We start from the raw sequence: 21,665 nt of genomic DNA on the forward strand, positions 1-21,665 counted from the left end.
ATAAAGTATTCGTCGAGTGTTAAATTAATGGAAGGAGTTATCCTTCCTCCTTTAACAAGAACGAACCTATTCTATATTATATAGTTATTCTTCATCATCGTTCTCCGTTCTTCGTTCTCCTTTCATTTTCATTTTCTTCTTCATCTGATTTCTTTCACCGCATGAATAAAGAAAAATTCATAAGAAGTTAAGAGGATAAGAATCTCTCATTACCAATCTCTCTTTTCCGTATATCTCACCACTTCCCTTCACCGTACATAGTTTTTCTTCCTTCATTATTTTCTTCCTCCTTTTTGTCCTTTACGTATTCAAAGTTGAGTAATTTTATTCATAGACCTGACGTCATTTACTTGACGTCATTTGCATGAGTACGCAACAATTGAAACTAGAAAATATATATATATATATATATATATATATATATATATATATTTTTTTTTTGGTGGATTATTGATTTAAGTATTTTAATTTATGCCCTACAAAAATTTGGAAACTCTTGGATTATCCCCTTCAAAAGAATTTATTTTGAAAGTTTCGATATGATTTACAATGCTTATTCAACAAGATTATTATGGTGTATCATATTTAACATTGGAATATTAGATGTAATAACTGATTCATTAACTATCTCTCTTTCTTTCTCTCTCTCTCTCTTTCTCTCTCCCTCTATAATAGTTGTTATTATTTTCATCTATATCAAAAATAAAGAAAAAATATTTTCAACAAATCTAACGCAATATTGTAAATATGAAGATTGATAGAAAATATTTGTTGAAACTCTAAACGATGTAGAAAAGAGAGAGAAAAGAAAAGAAAAAAGAAAAAAAGGGAATCAACCAATCGTTCTCGAGCCGATAATTAAGATCCGTCAAGGACAGGTCACGTGACTTAATCACCCTCGAATAATTTCTTTTCGTGATTCACAAATTCCAAGCTTTTTCTTTCGTTCGTCAATCGTTTGAAAAAACGATGGAAATGAAGTTTAAAAAAAAAGAGATAAATAAAAAAAAGAGAGAGACAGATAGACAGTTTTATATATATATATATATATATATATATATATATATATATATGTATAGAAAGAGAGAGAGAGAGAGAGAATAGTAGCGACCCGACGAAGCCGATTTAATTGAGCTAAATGCGCGCGAACACGCTTAATGGCGGCGGACTTTGCGTTCGTTCGAGCGGACAAGGTAATCGATAAAATGTAATAAATATAATTACACGAGCGTAGGGAAGGGGTGGGGAGGAAATGTTGGAAGAAGAGAGAGAGAGAGAGAGAAGGGGATGAAGAGAAAGAGCTTCCATCCGTGCAGTTCGTTTTTTTATACCGGCCAGTCGCCATTGCGTGGAAACGCGTATGGGCGTGAGTTACGTTAGCTTCATTTCGAATGAAAAAGTCAAAAACGATTGAAAAATATCAACGGTCATATGATTTATCTCCTGGGGTTTTTTTTTTCTTCGAAAAATTTGAATTCGTAGAAAGGAAGGAAATAAAAAAAAAGGAAAAAAGATTGGCGTGTGGGGATAGGGGCGGAAGGGGGGTAGGAGGGGAAGGGACAGGATTCGGACAAATGAAGAGAAAGAGAAAAGTAAAAGAAACGAGAAAGTAATAATAATGATGAAATAATAAGAAAGAAAGAAAGAAAGAAAGAAAGAAAAAACGAGGATGCAATCTTTCTTGTTTCGTTTTTGTTTTTTTTCTGTATTATAGGATGGACGGTCCAGCGGTGTTGTCGATGCCACCGTTGACCGGAAGTCAAAAATCCAGCGGACAATCGTCGCAATCGCAATCACATTCAAAGCCAAATCAAGTAAGAAAGAATGATTTCGTTCTTACATACGGTATGCGTTAGATGTAATTTTATTTGTTTGGGAGCACGTGGTACATCTAAAACTATAGGAGTTGCAGGTTGGTACCGTATCGCTTTATGGGATTCACATCGTTTCATTGGTCATCGAAGGACAGGAAAGGCTTTGCCTAGCACAAATTAGTAATACCTTGTTGAAGCAATTCAGCTACAACGAAATCCATAATCGTCGTGTAGCGTTGGGTATTACGTGCGTACAATGTACACCGGTTCAATTAGAGATACTGCGTCGTGCTGGTGCAATGCCGGTGTCCTCGAGAAGATGCGGAATGATAACTCGGAGGGAAGCCGAAAGGCTTTGTAAATCTTTTCTCGGTGATAACGCACCACCCAGGTAAGTTTTTCTTTTTGTTCTTTTTTTGTTTCTTTTCTCTTCTTCTTCTTCTCTTCCTCTTCCTCTTCTTTTTTCTTTTTCCTTTTCCCGTTCGTTGATTCTTTTTTTTCTCTCTTTTCTTTTCTTTTCCTTTTGTTCTCATTTCTTTTTCTTCTTCTTTTCTCTCCCCTTCAATATCTATAGGTTTAAAAAAAATGTTATTTTTTCTCTTTTTTTTTTTTTTACAAATTTTTGGGGAATATAGAGGAAGAAAAAGTGTTGGGATTGATCACAGGTTACCGGAAGATTTCGCATTCTCTGTTCACCACGAGTGTGCCTGGGGTTGCCGTGGTGCATTCCTGCCGGCACGTTATAACAGTTCAAGGGCAAAGTGCATCAAATGCGCTTACTGCGGTCTCTTCTTTTCACCGAACAAATTCATCTTCCATTCGCATAGAATCGGCCCGTCGGACAAATACGTACAACCGGACGCGGCCAATTTCAATTCGTGGCGCAGGCATATGAAATTATCTGGTAATCCGCCGGATGAAGTGGTACACGCTTGGGAAGACGTTAAGGCAATGTTCAATGGCGGCACGAGAAAAAGATTATTGAGTAATCCGAATGCAAGGGAATCACCTAGCCCGGCTAAACAATCAAGATCATCGCCGACCATGCCGGTTTCCACTCTCGTATCATCGCCGACGCATCCAAGAGTACCACCATTTCCGGAATTACCATTACCATTGTCCAGGAGTCTCGTTATGGATTACGTTTGGCATCAACATCAACAGGCAGCTGCCGTGGCTGTAGCCAAAAGTCCGGGATTTGCATTTCCACCGTACGCATTACCTTGGCTCGCCAAAAGAAGCCCGGTCCTATTTCCAGGTAAACGAAAATCTTTTACGTTTCTTTTACCTTTTCATTTTCGATATCGCATATTAAATGGATCTATCGACGAGGAAATGAATCAATTCAAGTTGATCGTTAAGTTGTCGTGAATAAAATAATCCTCCTCCCTAATTGTGCACGTCTCAAAATAAATAATTTCTCAAATTTGAGGCACTTGGACGTGCGCTACAATTCAAACACTTTAAACAATTCTCATTTATACATAATGAATAATTTTAATTCGTAAAAAAATACTGTATATTCTTTGAAGCCTCGGAAATAATAATCAATAGGTTTGTAAACGGATTTTCAATTCTGTCATTATAAAGAAAAAAATTTATGAATCATGCAACGCGCAAATTGTTTTAATCGAGCTCTGAAATTGATCTGATCCAGATGGAAATTGGTGTTCAACATCCAATAAGACACGACTATGATTAAATAGCGCGACAATTAAATATCCAATTAAATGTCCAAATGACATTAACGATCGTTGAAATGTGATTTTTTTTTTCAATTTGCCAGGACCAATGGCACCACCGATAAGTGGTTCCAGCCCGACTGAACCTCAGCTTTTACCAACGATGAATCCTCCGTTACATCAGTCCGCATTTCGACCAGTGATTCGTGGTCCACCGATCGGTGAACAAGCACTCGCTTCGCTTCAAGAAACGTCTCAGGATGGCAATTCCAATGGCAAAGAGGAAAACTCAGACGACGAGGTCGACATAGAAACGACCGAGGACGATCCAGGGACACCACTTAACGCTACCCTTCACAATCTTCATTCAGCTACGAATTCTGGTATCGCTAGTCATTCCACTGGTAGAAATGTATCTCCTCAATGTTGGAGTCCACCTCGGGAAACGGTGAGTCGATTTAAATGTTAATACATTTCATCCATTTGATTTATATCAATTATCTAAATATATTATTATCATAACCAAGTAATACGCTTTTTCTTTCATTTTTTTTTCTTTCTTTTTTTTTTTGTTTCGGTCAAAAAAAAACTTGCGTCTTCACGCGTAAACGTAAATCATACATACGTACGTATCACGATCAATAATAATCGAAATCATCGCGATATACGATCTAACGATTTTTCTTTATAAATTGAGAAGAATCAATGAGAAATCGATCGATTAATTATTTATATTAATTAATTTTATGTTTGATCAAATGTCGTAGAATTAATCTTTTACTATCATCCTTCTCATCCATCTCATCCATCTCATGTCCATCCTCCTTTTATTAATTAACTATACGCATACTATAGATCATTTTTATTTAGACTATAATACTTGAGATTTTGTTAAAGATTAAAAAATATCCAATGGAACAATTGTTCCATTTTAATTTATTTAACAATAGAATAATTTTTGTGTGTGCTTTCCCTCCCTCTTTCTCTCTCTCTTCCTCTCTCTCTCTCTCTCTCTCTCCTTTCTTCTGTTTAAAAAAAAAAAAAAAAAGAAAAAGAAAAGAAAGAAAACACGGAGAGAACTCATTTTGTAAGTAATGTTCGAGAAAAGCAATTCGATTAACTCTACGACCAAAACTGTTTGTCCGTATCGAGTTACGCGAAAGACGTCGACGCGCTCGTTTTCGTTTACATCGGGAGCGTGGGATCTCTCATGAGTTGGGTGGAGTACTCTACTGCTTCATTTACAACGTAAATATACTCCGTTATTAAAGTTCTCCTGAAACACTTTATTCACTATCGAATGATTAACGATCGACGACGATCATTCTACCGACGATCTCTCCCTATATCTATTTCTCGAAATAAATTGATTGAAAAGAAAAAAAGAAAGAAAGAAAGAAATAATAAACAAAAGAATTAAATTAAATTATTCTTTTTCTTTCTTTTCTTTTTTCATTTTTCTTTCTTTTTTTTTTTTTTTTTTTTTTTTAAATTATACTCGTTCATTTTACTATTGACGATATTGCATCGTTTGTTCTTCTTGTAAGTTGAAAATTTTATTATAATTAAAAGAGGTGAGACTAATCGTAGGAGACAATGAAAAATTGAAAAAATGACGAGTAAAATATATTCTCTCTTAAAAAAAAAAGAAAGAACAAAATAAAATAAAATATTAGAAAAGACTTGGATGAAGTCAGAGAACGTACCCTTCGGTGTCCCTTTAAAGTCGCGTGCGGGTTCACGGAAAGGGCGATTGTACCTACTTGCATACATATAATTTTGCACGCATAACTTTTGCCACGCTATTACACGCTAGTCGACATGAAACGGGGAGAGAGAAAAAGACAGCCATACAGAGAGAGAGAGAGAGAGAGAGAGAGAGAGAGAGAGAGAGAAATTTGAAAACGAAAGCGACGAAGCACGTTATAACATATTTCTAGCGTGGTCCTACACTTAACACAAAGAGACAGAGAGAGAGAAAGAGAGAGAGAGAGAGAGAGAGAGAGAGAATGTGTGTGTGTGTATTTACCAAGTGTTTACCGGCATCGAACGTGGCGTGTACTACCGTTTGTAACCTGTTTCTCCCTTGAGAACTTAACAATGGTCACGTGCCATTTAAAGAGTACACAAATAAATACCACGCAATGGTTTACTGCAACCTCGATTAACGAGATGCATTATCTTAACCTTCAAGTGATTTGTTTAACAACGTTAGAAGCTTGAATTGATAAGAAACATGATAACAGATCGTATAATACATCGATGTGCATAATTAATCATTAGGTATATATATTTTTTAATCGATATAATACACGCGCACCCGTACATAGATATATATGCACAAGTGAATTATTGATATTGATATATTGATAAATGATAACAGAACAATATATTTTATCATAGTTTTAATAAGATGAAATATTATAAATCGTTCGTTAATTGTTAATAAAATATATGACAAATTTTTTTTTTGTTTTCATTAAGCTTGAATTAGATCCATCTTTTCATTGATTACGAAGTATATTTACGATAAGAAATTTTGTATGAGAGATTTAATCGATCGATTAAAAAAAAAAAAAAAAAAAGAAAAGAAAAGAAATGAAAAAGAAAAAATTTTGAGAAATGCAAAAAGTTCTGATATAAGAGATCCTAAAAATGAGATCATTTGAAATTGAATTTATCATGTAATAGAATATATCACGATTATCATGGGAAATCGATCATTTGATGTTGCCATAGACTCGATAGAGAGACAGAGAGAGAGAGAGAGAGAGAGAGAGAGAGACGAAAGGGTTATAGGTAGGATATGATAGATAGGTATGTAATAGAGGGGGGTGAGTATGTCTACCAATGTAATACTACTCGATGTCCCTAGAATTTGCTCTGCGGTCTGACTGCTCGTACGGCAGCCCTCGTCAATCGCGATAATTATTGTGTCAGTAAATACTCCGTAACCATTACAAACTCAACAGCTCGTGTGATGCCGATTGGTAGGATCCGTAATAGACTCACCTAGATGACATATATATATATATATATATATATACGTTTCTACTAGAATGATATAATTAAATGAACGATATTATTTCCACACACACATACACATATGTCATAACGACAACATTCATCTATACTATACTACATACGCTATAAACTTAACTGTTAAATGAAATCAATCGAATAAATATTTTCTTTTCCTTTTCTTTTTTTTTTTTTTCTTTGTTTTGTTTCTTACGAGTACTACATTTTTTTTCTAATTATTATAAATAATATAAATAATAATTTATAAATAATTTGTAACATGATTATATATCGCTTTATTATGTGTCAATAATGTTAGAAAGAAAAAAAATCTTTCGATATAATCATGTACAAAAGGATAGATTATAATTTAGATATTTATCGAATGATTAATTTAATATTATTTCTTTCTTTTTTAATTTCTTTTTTTTTTCTTTTGTTTTTTCTTTTTTTTTTAATTTTTTCATTTTTGTTTAAATACGATTCTTTTTTTCTTCTTTTTCTTCTTTTTCTTCTTCTTTATTCGTCAGAAATGATTTAACGTTAATACTATGGAAAATCCTTTAATCGATCCATAGCATAAGTCTTGCATGACAAAATCCAACAATTGCATGCGATAACGATCATCCAATACACATAAACGAATACAAGCATACTTATCTACACATGCACAGTTATCTACACGTGCACAAGCATTATCATGAAATGCCATCTAAAAAGTCTTTCTCTTCGAGTAACAGCTCGACAATTTATCAAAACTTCTTTGTAATCGATTACGAATATTTAAATATATATACGTACATATACGATATATATATATATATATATATATATATATATATATATATATATGATCCTTAACAAATACGTACTAGAAATGTTAGAAAAAATTAAGAATTATAATTGCCTATCATCATCAGTCAGATATCTATAAATTGTGGATAACAAAGCGGAGGATAAAGGTGGATAAAAAATACAAAGAGAGGAAGAAGGCAAAACGAAAACAAACACGAAAAAGAAAAGAAAAGCAGGCAGAGATTAAATCTCGAAACTCCGCTAAATCCGACCGAGCGAAAAAAAAGAAGAGAAAAGAGGAAAAGAAATAGAAAAAAAAAATATAGAAAAAAAGAAAAAAGCGAAGAAGACGAAGAAGAAGAAGAAGAAGAAGAAGAAGAAGAAGAAGAAGAAGAGGAGAGAAAAGGTAGGACGGGATGGTGTTCGGACGGCCGTGCGGGGGGAGAAAGTGGGAAGGCGAGAGAAGAAAGAGAAGGGAACGTAACGGGAGCACAAAACGGGAAAACGGATCGACCTTGTGAGTGAGGGATGTTGAAAGAAAGAGAGATAGAGAGATAGGCTTGGATAAGCCATCCGGATTGCCAGACAGCTTTTCAATTCCCCCTTGTCGGTGAACGTGTCGAGTGGAGCACAGAGCCGTATTTTGTGCAGAGATTCACAGCCCTTCCACTATCTCTCTCTCTCTCTCTCTCTCTCTCCCTCTCTCTCTCTCTCTCACTCACTCACTCGCTCGCTCACTCATTCTCTAACTCACTCTAACTCAGTCAGTCGGTTGCTCTGTCGAAGATGGTTAACGCGTGTATACGTAGCTACATCTCGTGTAGAATTCTATAGACATATATATATATATATATATATATATATATATATATATATATATCCGTCACTAAGCTATCCACAGATAGAGAGATAGAGAGATAAAGAGAGAGAAAGAGAAAAGAGAGATAGAGACGGTATGTAGTGAAAACCCAGTTACTGAGAGCTACCATATAGACCGATAGAGAAAGAGAGAGAGAGAGACAGAAGAGGCTATGTTAGTAGGACCGCAACTCGGATGTTGCGGTAACTAAGTAATCCCCGAACGTTATTTGCAGTTATTTCTCGCTCCGCTGGACCGACTGAGAAGAGAAAGAGAAAGAGAGAGGAGAGATAGAAAGAGAAAGAGAGAAAGAAAGAGAGAGAGAGGATTTCGAAACGTTTTCATTTTCGGGACATCTGTGAAATCTACTTTTATCTATGTACTTCTCTCTCTCTCTCTCTCTCTCTCTCTCTCTCTCTTTTATTCTCCCTAAATAATAATAATAATAAAAAAAAAAAAAGAATAAGAAAAAAGTAAGGAAGCAAGAAAGAAATAAAGAAAGGTAATCTTGACATTTAATACGATTTTACATCTTTCGAGAAATACGAAAAGGATTTCTGAATTCATGAGATTTCATTCGTTCATTCCCAATCTCCTTCTCTCTCTCTCTCTCTCTCTTTCTCTCTCTCTCTCTCTCTCTCTCTCTCTCTTTCTCTCTTTTTCTCTCCCTTTTTTTTTCTTTTTAGATAAAGGTACATTCACGAGAAATCGGACATTCATTTAAATGCAATTAAGCAACGTCACGTAGAGAATCGGAGAAGGTTAGAACGGGAAGAGGGAGAGGAAAAGGAAGAGTGAGAGAGAGAGAGAGAGAGAGAGAGAACGGGTAAAGGTTATATAGAGGGAGAGGAGTTAGGGGCTGCGAGGTACGGGGATAAGGGATACGGGGGTGGACTTCGGAAACGTTTAAATCAAAGTACGACTCGTTTTAGTTAGCTCCAACCGCAACTTTTAATTGCACTTCGACCGTCTGGAGAGTCATTAGCCTTTCCTAAAGAGAGACCTTCTATCGTTTTTCTACTACCCTCACCCTCCCCCCTCTTCTACTCTTCCTCACTTTTTACCTCTCTCTCTCTCTCTCTCTCTCTTTTCTGGAGCCCCTCTCCCTCCCATCTCTCGGTTGCTTTTCTCTTTTATATACTTTTTTAACACATCGTTTGATCCATTCCCAGTATATAAAGAGGATTTTCAAAATAAATTTTCCTTTCCTACGTAAAAACGATTTATATTTTCTTCTCTTTCTTTCTCTATCTATCTATTTCTCTCTCTCTCTCTCTCTCTCTCTCTCTCTCTCTCTCTCTCTCTATCTATCTATCTATCTATCTATCTATCTATCTATTTATCTTTATCTGTCTATCCCTTTTTTAAAAGAATCGTTAAATAAAGAAATGTTAGCAGGCATTTTGAAGAGTCGTTGAACAAAGCTCCAAGAAGTTTCTTACTTTGAAATGCCAGTAGTTGACCTTTTATCCGTATACGAAGGGAGAAATCCTTTGGGACACTCTGTGATTAAATTGGACTGACATACTAAGTATATATACTTATATATATATATATACATATATATATATATATATATATATGTATGTGTATATATATAAGTATAGTACATAGTATATACTTAGTATATAAGTTAGATTGTTTTTGCGTATGGGTGTCTCTTCTCTCTCTCTCTCTCTCTCTTTCTCTCTCTCTCTCTCTCTCTCTCACTCTCTTACTATTACGTTCATATATTTAACCTCATAACATTTTCAATTCATTATAGACTGAAATGCAATATATCCTCGAATCATATTTATGATCATGGTTGTTGAAATGTCAACGAAAAGGAGAAAAGAATAAAAATGAAAGAGGGAAGAAGATATATATATATATAGAAAGAGAGAGAGAGAGAGAGAGAGATAAATGAGAAGTTTTGTTCGTGTCTTATTCATTTTCAATTTCTATGGGAATTCGTTGTGTCGAAATACGATGCCATCAAAAGCGAGGGCGGTGACTGTTGATTTAATTATTATCGTTAGTCAGGACCAACTCCGCCCTGCAAGCCCTCAAATCCAATACGAATATCTTCTATCTCTTTTTCACTTTCCCTTCATCTTTCTCTCTCTCTCTCTCTCTCTCTCTCTCTCTCTCTCTCTATCTCTCTCTCTCTTATTCATCTTCTCTCTCTTTTTCAATTTTTTTTATGACAGCGATACAGTCTTCTTATTACCGATATTAGAGAGAAGATTTGATTATATGTAATCGAAAAAATTGTCATATCTTTCCGTAAACATTAACTTAAAAAGTTCTGAGAATCTCTCTCACTCTCTCTTTCCCTCTGTGTGTGTGTGTGTGTGTGTGTGTGTGTGTGTGTGTGTGTATGTGTGTGAACAGTTATATTAAATTATTTCTAAAAAGCATTTAATTAAAATATTTCGTTAAGTTATGAATTTATACGTCTTCTTTTTATCTTCTTTTTATTATTATTATAATTATTTTTTGCTAGTTCTTTCTATATAATATTCAATTTGATTTTTTAATTATTATTCACTTTTGTATGATTTAAAAAATTAACAGTATTAAATAAAAAACAATTGATTTTCTTAATCAACGAAACTAAATGAATAATGTACTAATTGAAAATAAATGTTTCGATTTTCATTTATCGAATAATTTAATTCATTAAATCGATTGAAATTAATTCTTAGTAATGTTGACATCAAATTTGAATTGTATTTTCTTTTCTTTTTTTCCCCGTTTTTTCTTTTTTCTCAATTCAATCTTTTTGTTGCATCGATAAAGTAAATTCATCGAGATCTTTAAAACTAACTCGTAGCAAATAATATAGTATGATAGAGATCGTTTCTTTGGGGGGGAAAAAAAAAAAGAAAAAAGAGCAAGTAAAGACCGTTTTCATCGATACCAAAAAAAAAAAAAAAAAAAAAAAAAGAAAAAAATAGAAGAAAAAAAAAGACAGATTACGACGTATCTATCGAATTCCATCCTGTTTGAGATTAGATTTGTCGATTCATTCGAGAAAATCGTTTACGATAGACACGACGACGGATTCGTAATGAACTTCCTCCCTCGCACGTATTATCAAAGTTATAAAAGAAAATCCCATTGATAAAGGAACTGTGTCAACATAAAAAAAAAAAACACACAGAAAAGAAAAGAAAACAAAACAAAACAAAAAGAAAAGGGATACATTGAAAAGTTTCATTCAATAGTATTAATCCATCTATGCGTTATAAAAATCTACAGAAAAGGTTTTATTTTCTCAAAAAGTGTTCTCTTCGAAAAACATTATTTCGCAATAACTTTGACAATTAAACCAATGGATATTTGTAGATAATAGCAAAAAAAGAAAAAGAAAACAAAAAGAAAAGAAAAAAAGAAATGAAAATAAATACCTTAAAATTAATTTTCTAACGTATTTTAATTTCATTGGACGCACGAATGAAAGTACACATTTTGATAATGGTTTTGGTTATCATCAAACACGTACACGTACAATGCGTGATAATAAATAAAAATAAAGAGACAGAGAAAGAGAGGGAGAGAGAGAGAGAGAGAGAGAGAGAGAGAGAAATAAAAAAAGTAACAAAGTAAAAAAGTTGTTAATAATAGATATCTATCTATGTATACATATATATATATATATATGTATGTATATATATACGAGTGACGAGTATGTACTTTAATAGAATTAGATTCATTGAAGGGACGGATAACGTTACCATATAAGTCTGGAATTATCGAGAGTATAATCAATTTCCCGGGCATAATTCCGTGGTGCATGGATTCCGACGAGATCGTTCGACCGAAAGCAATGCGACTAACGCGATTGCGTATTAACTTTGCACCCATCGAACTGTTCCCCGTTCTCGATTCTAACTTGTTCTACTTTCGCTTCGAAACGAACTTGATGTTCGTCAACCGATCATGAAAATCAACGATCCGATCCTATCCGATCCTATCCCAATTCGATTCTATCCGATCTAATTCGTCTTTAAACATAGGGTTTTACAATCATTCTAAATAATAATCGTCTAATGAATTTCTAATGTTTCATTTGTAAAAGAGTCAATTGAAAAGTTCTTAAATGTTATTACGTGATATTAATGCTGGCTTTCTTTTTTTTTTCTTCCTTTCTTTCTTTCTTTCTTTCTTTCTTTCTTTCTTTCTTTCTTGTCAAATTGTAAGAACGCAAGGTTTGTAAGATCAGCTGATTCTTTTTTTTCTTTTTATCAAATAGTAAAAATTACTAGATTCGTAAAATTTTACGGTAATCTCGATTCGATTTGACTTTTTTTTTTTTTCTTTTTTATGTCACCTAAATCTATAATGAAAAAATTATCGTTTCGTTCATACTATATATGGATGAATAGTAATTTTATGGAATTTATTTCAATTTTATATATCTTACGGTGATATCGACAAGATAAAATCATTTTATAAGAATTCAACCTGCCATTAAATAATGATATAGTAATTGTGATAATTTTTAATACCCCTCTTGAGAAAATTTCTCGATCATTATGTATCTTTTCGTTTCGCACTATTCATTTCACAAGGAAATATTTACAAAATTATAAAATATGCGAGGAAAGAAAAGAAGAAAGATTGTCGAAATAAAATACATATTTACGAAGCGAAACGAAGAAACAAAAAGAAAAATAAAAGATAAAACAAAGAAAAAGAAAATAAAAAGTAAAAAGAGGAAAAGCAGGAGATCGATAAGCGTTGATAAGAAGAATGAAGAAAAGAAAAAAAAAGAAAAAAAAAAAAAAGAAAAAAGAAGAAGAATAAGTTAGAAAGAACGGTGAGGGGGATTGGTGGTGGGGGTGGTTGGTGGAAAGTTTTACCGTTTAGGTAAAATCCATCGTGTAACGGAACGAGTTTGTTCGAACGGAGTACTGAAGTACGGGGGTGTAGGTGAACGGAACGGAACGGAACGGGACGGGACGGGACAGGATCGGACGGGACGGAACAGGGGTGAGACAGGGTGAAACGTGGAGCAGATGGTGATGGCGGGATGTTGGGGAGAGAGGAAAAAGGCAGGAGGAGGGTGGTTCTGCACGCTACAATTGTTTCGCCGTAATCCTTTATTGGATCAACGGGGCTGAAACAATTGAGCGAGCCATAACGCGAGGATGGGCCGGTGAAACGGCAGTAACAACACGATAGCACCAGTAACTGCGTCAGGTAGATGGTTCCCTCCTCCCCTCCCTGCTCCAACAATCTACCCATCACCCCTCACTGAACGACTATGCCGGCATTTCGGTTGCTGGTTTCGATATTCTGAAGCCAGGGATTCGTTCGGTTTTACTTTGGGATAGGATCAGTGAAAGATAGAAGGAGAGAGAGAGAGGGGAGAGAGGGAGAGAGAGAGAGAGAGAGTTGTTGGGTATACTAGGGGTGGATTTCAATGATGATAGTGGCTAAGGATTCCTACTTTACCGGCTCAACGGAGTTACAAATTGCGAGAATTCATTCAAGAATGCGAAAAACGTATTGAATGGAGAATTGATACATTTTCTTTCTATTTTTTTTTCTTCCTCTTATTTCCTTTCTTCTAATTGTTCGATCGTATTTATACATATATATATATATATATATATATATATATATATATATATTTTTTGTGAGTTTAGAAATGCATAAAGATTAATAAGAAAAATGCATAAGATTAATAAGAACAATAATAATAATAATAATAAAATTTATAAACGATATACGACATTTCTTTTCTCGATTATTTTTTCTTATTTTCTTAATTAATACTCTATACAAGTGAATATCGGAAAATACAAAAATCTTATATAATTGCGAAACGTGTCTACTTTAATTTTGCATTTATATATTAATAATCACTTTCTATTAGTTATTATTGTTGTCAATAAGATGAAATAAAGTAAATAGTAAGCAAGTGAAATATATAGGCATCGTTGTAAAAGGATAAAAAGAAATAAAATAATGATGACGTAGAGTAAAAATGATCACGATAATTTCAACAATTTTTCTTTCTTTCTTTACGTTTTCTTTTGGTTTGTTTATTTTTTTGCTTTCGTTTCTTTTCTTTTTTTATCGTTTTGTTTCTTACTTTTTTCTCTATCGTGCACACGAGATAATACACGAGTAGGTACACGTCACGTACCAACCATAGGATTGCAAGGATCGTGTAATGCGATTCGTAACGAGGCCTACATGGCAAGAATTTTAGTAGAGCTCTATTCCTATTTCTATTTCTATCTTCTTTTATCCCATGTAATCTGTCACTCGAACGATACCCATGGGTAATCCAGAAAATCCAAAGACACATATACACACGTACAAAGATAGAGAAAGAGAGAAAGAGATATGTTCGTTCACGATTTATAATCAAGATTTTTTTTCTTTATCGTCAGATAATCATAGTATTAACAATTTTTTTTTCCCATAAGATTTGTAATTGTCACGTTTTTTTTTTTAAGTTTGTCTTTCTCTTTTCTTTCTTTTTTTTTCTTTTCTTATCGAAAGAGCAGGTGGTCGGTATATATATATATATATATATATATATATATATATATATATATATATGTATATGTATATATACATTCGAGTCAATATATATCCTTCTTTAGCACATATGTTCCTAACAATAACCATACTCCTAACTCCCTTTTAGAGTACTATAATAGCGTAACGATGTGAATTCGTTACTCTTGATAGATCAATTCGTTATGGTGAAATCTTCCCGTATATACTTCTTCAACGAATTAATACCAATCGCGTGATTTATTATAACAATATGTAAATTGATATTATTTGTTGAAATAATAATTCGAATTAAAATAATAACAACGAATGTAATTTGCGAATGTTCTTTTTTTTTTGTTTTCTTTTTTGTTTTTGAAGTATAATTAATTTTTAAATATAATTAATTTTTAAGTATACTCATTCGATAATGTATTAACGAGGATAAACTTGCTATTTCTTTTTCTTTTTCTCAGTATTAATCAACTTATATATATATATATATATATATATATATATATATATATATATATATATATAAAGAGAGAAAAAAAGAAAAAAAGAAGAAGAAAAAACATTTAAAGGATGTATTTAGCGAAGGAACGATTATCAAACGAATCCCTCGCTTTAACTCAACAAATTATTCGACAATAGAAGGACTATGCTCACCCTCACCCCCTCCCTCCCTTTCTCCTATTACGAATAGGCTCCCTCATAACACACTCCTCCTCCCTTCTCCCTCCTCCCACACCCACTCACCTACCCTCTTATTCTTCCATACACAAAACATACCTAATTACTTCAAATCCCAAATAGCATAAAAGTTTCATCGGTTACGTTGCTCTCTGCGAGCCATTAGCCATTGGACGATGATTAATGTTTGCTCGTATGAAAATGGAAACTTTGAAAGAAAGAAAGAGAGAGAGAGAGAGAGAGAGAGAGAGAGAGAGAGAAAGAGAAGTATATATGTCATGGACGACATCTTAAATACATGAATGAGTATCTAAAAAGATCGATCATTTCAAGGAAACTTAAATTTTTATCTATTTATTTATTTATTTATTTTTCTTTTTCTGTTTATTATTTCATTAATTTCAAAAAACAAATTATCATTTCGTTTTCACCAATCTTAAGATATAATAATTGTCAGATAATCGCCCTTCGTAATAAATTTAATTGAATAGAATTAATTAATTCTCGTGAACATGTGATGTGGATATGAGAGATCATCTTATATCGAAATCATAATTATAACGAAATCTCGATCGTCTATTCATGTTAGAGAAAAGAAAGGTGAAAAAGAAAAGAAAGAAAAATTTCTTTTTTTCATTAATTCGTTAAAAATCACGAACGTTTCATTAAATCATCGACTGGAGTAAGAGAGAGAAAGAGACAGAGAGAGAGAGAGAGAGAGAGAAAGAGAGAGAAAACAATGCAATTTTTATAATCAGAACTAAACCTTGAAATGAAAAAAGAAGAAGATATCTCAGATCGTTTTTTGAGAAAAAAAGATTTCTAAGAAGAAAATAAAAAAAGGAAAAAAAAAGTGATTGATCAAATAAAATTAATTCTTGTAAAGAAAATATTAGCGACATAGTTCGACCTGGGAGAATATTAAAAGGGCAAAGAAAAAAATCCTATTTAATTTTTTACTTTTAACGTCAGAAATATACGAAACGATATTGCGTTGAACGATATATCATTCCCTCTCTCTCTCTCTCTCTCTCTCTCTCTCTCTCTCTCTCTCTCTCTCTCTCTCTCTCTCTCAAAATACTCAGGCAAAAGTAAATGTAATCATCGTAGCTTCGTCGTTCGTATGTTACGTGACAACGTAAACGTCACGATAGTATGAATATTTTATTATAGTATGCTAGTAACGTAACGCGGTAGTACACAATCGGTTCCGACTGTCATTTCGAACATATAATATATATGTGGTATACACTATATCTCTACTCGTGCATCTACCATTACACTCTGTATATCCTCAGAATGGTTTGACAAAAAGCTCTCACCTCTGTTTCAATAATAATCGAAAACGACTCATCATTGTTCGATCGATTAATATATTTCGCACAAATAGATTCGTGCATCCATACGATTTTCAATTCATTCATTATGCCTTTTCACGGTTTTTTTCTTTTTTTTTCTTTTTTATTTACTTATTATCAGGAATATATTATTTTTTTAAATTATATTTTTCATAATTTTGTATTCGTTAGAAAGAGTAGAAGAAAAAAGTCGCGTCATTGAGAACAACGAAACGATGAATTGCGTGAAATTGAATCATCGTTAATGACGATTATGTCGATTGAAAAAGAAAAAGAACAAAAAAAAAAACAAAAAAAAAAAAAAGATAGGAAAAGACGGGGAAAAAGAAGGAAAACTTATAAGAAAGATAAAAATAGATTACTTTGATATTATTTATTCCACAAATGAAATTTATTTTTACTAGTTTAAATCTACGTAGCGTATAACGATCGTTAGGTTGGCGAGAAGCAGCACACGGGAGCGTAAAATTTTTATTAAAAATGCATTCTCGCGTGCAAATTCTCCAAGCTCGGTACCTATACCAACCTATTGTCTCTCTCGTGTTCTCGCATATATATATATATATGTATATATATTTCTCTTTCTCTTTTTCTCTCTTTCTCTCTCTACTTTTCCCCCCTCAAGCTTTCTCGAATATGTCACACGATAAAGGGAAGTAACAGAAAGTTAAAATAAATTGGTCCGATTTATTTTTAATGAAATAATATAGCTCGTGCGTGAGCTATATATAACATCGACGACGGATATTCGATTTTGATCGACTTTTAACTAACAATTCTTCTTCCTTAATTATTATTAGACACGCTAATTAACCAACATCGATTGCTATGTAATGACATATATTTTTTTTTCTTCTCGCACTTTGTCCCTTGATGTTCCTTCAAAAAAAAAAAAAAAGAAAAAAAGAAGAAGAAAAGAAGAGTTGTTGTGACTTGTCTTTATAAATAATTCACGAAGATCGATCCACGCAAGCTCTCTCTCTCTCTCTCTCTCTCTCTCTCTCTCTCTCACACACACACACACATATACATACACACACACATATACATACGCATACACATATGCATACATACACATGAGCATACTTTCTAGAAGCAAAAAGGAAATTAATTTAAGTAATTCGGTGATTTCTATCAGCGGAAACATTAAACAAAGCAGGAACGACCAAGGTAAATTCAACTGTCCGCTATTCCGTTCCCTATTCAACTTATGTTAGAATAACCAGGAGGATATTATGCTGGGAACTCGATGGTGGTCATCGTTGCATAACAGAGTTCTCCAATGTCATTTAGCCATTTGAAATATCGAGTCATCTCTTTAACCACTCTAATGCAAACAAACTTTTCATTCAGTCATTCACCATCTAATCACAATAACGATAACAGAATGCTTATTTAATTAGATAGGTGTCGAATTATTATTTTAATAACATGATATATATATATATATATACCATGTTTTATTGTTATTTTTTACTTGTTATTTTTTATTATCATTATTTTAAAAAATCCTTCGAACTTATATAAACGATATATATATATATATATATATATATATGTATATTTAATTTGTTTATAGGAACGAGAAGCAGAAAAAATAGCGGAAGAAAGTGCGTCCCTGCGTGACATCAAAGCCGAGCCAATAGTATCAAGAAATCCTGAAACATGGAACGGCGGATCATTTTATCGGCACTTAAATATACTCAAGGGTACAAGTCAAAGTTAATTATTAATCGTAATTATAATTAGAATTAGAAAAATAGGAATAAGAAAAAAAACAAACGAGAATAATAATAAATAAAAAAAACTAAAAGAAAAATAATTACAAAAAAAAGATATATAATTAACTCATAAACACACACACACACACACACACACACACACATATATATATATATAGTCATAAAATAGATACGAGTCGAAGTAGATTATTAATCATTATTAGAATTGGTATTAGAAATAGAATAGATAGGAAGAAATGAAAAAAAAAATACAAAAAATGATCGACATACAAAAACAGATATATTAATTAATTAATATATAATATAACATATATATATATATATATATATATATATATATATATATCGAGTAATTAGTTAAAGAAGAGAAGAACGTGTAGTCTTCTCTAGCAATTACCTGACGTTACCACCATCCGTTAGACAAGAAAAGGCCAAATTACAGTTTGATACGGTGGCCGTGAAAGGACCGTGCGGGTTGGTACTTAAACCTACTGAATATCGGAACGCGTGTAACTTTGATATTTAGTAATTAGACTGATTCAAAGGAGAGAGATAGAGATGGGGATATAGAATGAGGGAAGGAGAAGATAGAAGGAGAGAGAAAGATATATATATATATATATACATATATATATAGATAGATAGATGGATAGAGAAAGAGAGAAAGAGAGAAAGAGAGAGAGAGAGAGAGAGAGAGGAGAGTTTCAATCAATTAGCGTAATTAGTCGCGACTGAAGTGTTAAATGGGAACGAGGTTTGCCTTGATATCAGACGGAGGGTGGATCTTTCTCTCTCTCTCTCTCTCACTCTCTCTCTGTGTATGTGTATGTGTCGGCCTGTAGTAATACGGTAAGGGGTTGCGGGTGGATTCTCGTCGCTAGGAAGGGGCGTGATTCTCTTGACGCTTGCGCATATCTAAAACGAATGCGAAACATGGAACGTACATATATATTTATATATATATATATATATGTACGTATGTATGTATGTATGTATGTATTTATGTATGTATATATGTACATACATATTATTGGGAAAACGCGTGACAAATACTTGACCAATATCGTTATTACCACTTTAAATAAATGTCTGACGATAGTGTTCCTCCTTTCACGATTCTACAGATTTAATCGAAATCAAAGAAAATTTTCAAATTTATATATTATCAATATACCGAATTTATTTAATCGGATCATCCTGTAGGTATATTTAACGTATAGAACAAAAAAAAAAAGAAAAGAAAAGGAAAAAGAAAGAAAAATAATTATCCGATTTTATTCTCGTCCCGTTTATACGTATGAAAATCAAATTATTCGTTGTAACAAAAGTTAGATCGTAATTAATCAATTTTTGTTATTTAAATAATAGATTTTATTTCTTAAAAGGCAAAATAATTTATTATTTGTATTAGAGAGTAATAAGAGTATTAATTAGGACTTTGTAATTTCAATTCAGTTTTTGGAATTAAAATTTGTATGATTTCATACATCAGGTTCATTTGAAAATGTATCAATTTTTGTTTTTTTTTTCTTTCTTTTTTTTTTTTTTTTTATTTTTTTTTGAATATATATTCCTTTAATGAAAAAAGAAAAATCACTATTTCTCTCTCTCTCTCTCTCTCTCTCTCTCTCTCTCTCTCTCTCTCTCTCCCAATCTTTCTCTAATTGTGAATACATATATGCATAAAAGGAACTTAACAACTTAACGAAATATACATACATGCATACATACAAACATACATACAAACATACATACATACATACATACATGAATATATATGTGTATGTATATATATATATATATAAAGACATTTAGTTTCTATATTAATCCAGAAGATAAAATATATGTACATATGTGTGTGTATGTCAATATATATGTATATATATATAATGTGTAAGTACAGAAATCGGCTCGTTAGTTGGAGAGTATTTGCCGTTGTGTTGGTTATATCGATACGCTGTTTCGAGAATATCGTGGTCGTTCTATTCGAAGTAGACGTAAGCCGAAAATAACGAGAAACATTGATGTTGTACCTTCGCGGTGAATGCGAATGTAGGATCCATTGGAAGTGAATCGTAGGTACATTGACTAACGGATGATTGACGTAACTGTTCAGAAGGATTTAAAGGAATAAAAAAAGAAAATTATTATTAAAAAAAAGAAGTAAATAAATGAAAAAGTAAAAAAAAAAAAGAAAAAAAAAAGATTGAAACGAAAAACATTACGATCGACATTTTTTCCATAGAATCCGTAGAAATGAAATCTTATTCTGATAATATTCGACATTATTCAAGTAATTAAAAAATATATAGATATATTTATTACTCAGAAATTAAAATATTTCAATGAATATAATATCATAAAGTTGAATTAAGATTATAATTAATATACATAGGCTAGTGGCAAAAGTCGCGCTGGGTAAGTTGATTTAAGAATCAATTAGGAACATTTTTGCAGTATGAAAAATAAATTCGTCCCTTAAAAGATTTCGTAAGCTTATCTGAAACAATTGATATACGATATTATTTTTTGAGGGATATTTTTGTTGATCCATCTGGCAAAGCACTTGACCGGTCCTGTATTAAATTAAGTTCAAATTAACAATCAACACACACACACACACGCGCGCGCGCATACATATATATATTGTGTATACACACACATACATATATATATATATATATATATATCTTAAATGAAATTATATACAATGATATATCCATATTTTATCTGCATATTAATTCGGATCAAAAAAGAAAAAATAGAAAAAAAAAGGCATTAGAAAATTTGATAGATTTTTTTCTTTTTTTTATACCATTTTGTTTTCTTTTGTTAGACGAATATACGATTTTTACAGGAAACGAATCAACGGAGAGAGCTACATCCGATTGTTCGGCCTGTCGTCCACGTGGTATATTTTACGGACAGATGCATAGTCCATCAGCACCGACAAATTAAATCGAAGCTCGATTTAAAGAAGAAGAAGAAGAAAAAGAAGAAGAAGAAGAAGAAGAAGAAGAAGAAGAAGAAGAAGAAGAACGAATGAACGAACGAACGAACGAACAAAATGAGAAAAGAAAACGAAGAAAATAATCGATTTTCGTCGTCGTTGTATTTTCTTTCTCGTTCGATTTGGAAATTTTGGAAGTTTTCAAGAAAAAAAAAAAAAAAAAAAAAAAGAAAAAGAAGACATAAAAAAG

The 21,665-nt window shown here is 32.4% G+C and overlaps 1 protein-coding gene across 3 annotated transcripts; it reads left to right on the plus strand.

Moving 5' to 3' along the window:
• The first annotated feature begins 1,553 nt into the window (after nt 1–1,553).
• On the plus strand, nt 1,554–21,504 carry LOC124430149 (SKI family transcriptional corepressor 2). 3 transcript variants are annotated; one of them, XM_046976314.1, is made up of 6 exons: nt 1,554–1,814; nt 1,904–2,205; nt 2,450–3,072; nt 3,601–3,944; nt 18,303–18,432; nt 21,323–21,504. In XM_046976314.1, exons 1-6 carry the CDS (start codon nt 1,716–1,718, stop codon nt 21,421–21,423), a joined length of 1,599 nt encoding a protein of 532 aa, XP_046832270.1. In that variant the 5' UTR covers nt 1,554–1,715; the 3' UTR covers nt 21,424–21,504. The 3 variants fall into 3 exon arrangements, with proteins under 3 accessions (XP_046832270.1, XP_046832271.1, XP_046832272.1); XM_046976315.1 differs by having other exon boundaries at nt 2,480–3,072; XM_046976316.1 differs by having other exon boundaries at nt 1,554–2,205.
• The last annotated feature ends 161 nt before the right edge of the window (nt 21,505–21,665 follow it).

Source organism: Vespa crabro, chromosome 17 (assembly GCF_910589235.1).
Source record: "Vespa crabro chromosome 17, iyVesCrab1.2, whole genome shotgun sequence".
Taxonomy (NCBI): Eukaryota; Metazoa; Arthropoda; class Insecta; order Hymenoptera; family Vespidae; genus Vespa; species Vespa crabro.

What these genes read in the sequence shown, in the direction of transcription:
- LOC124430149 (XM_046976314.1), top strand. Translation starts at nt 1,716, where the DNA reads ATGGACGGTCCAGCGGTGTTGTCGATGCCACCGTTGACCGGAAGTCAA. An exon ending in CACATTCAAAGCCAAATCAA is followed by an intron (nt 1,815 to 1,903) that starts GTAAGAAAGAAT and finishes CTAAAACTATAG; the next exon opens with GAGTTGCAGGTTGGTACCGT. An exon ending in GGAGTCCACCTCGGGAAACG is followed by an intron (nt 3,945 to 18,302) that starts GTGAGTCGATTT and finishes ATTTGTTTATAG; the next exon opens with GAACGAGAAGCAGAAAAAAT.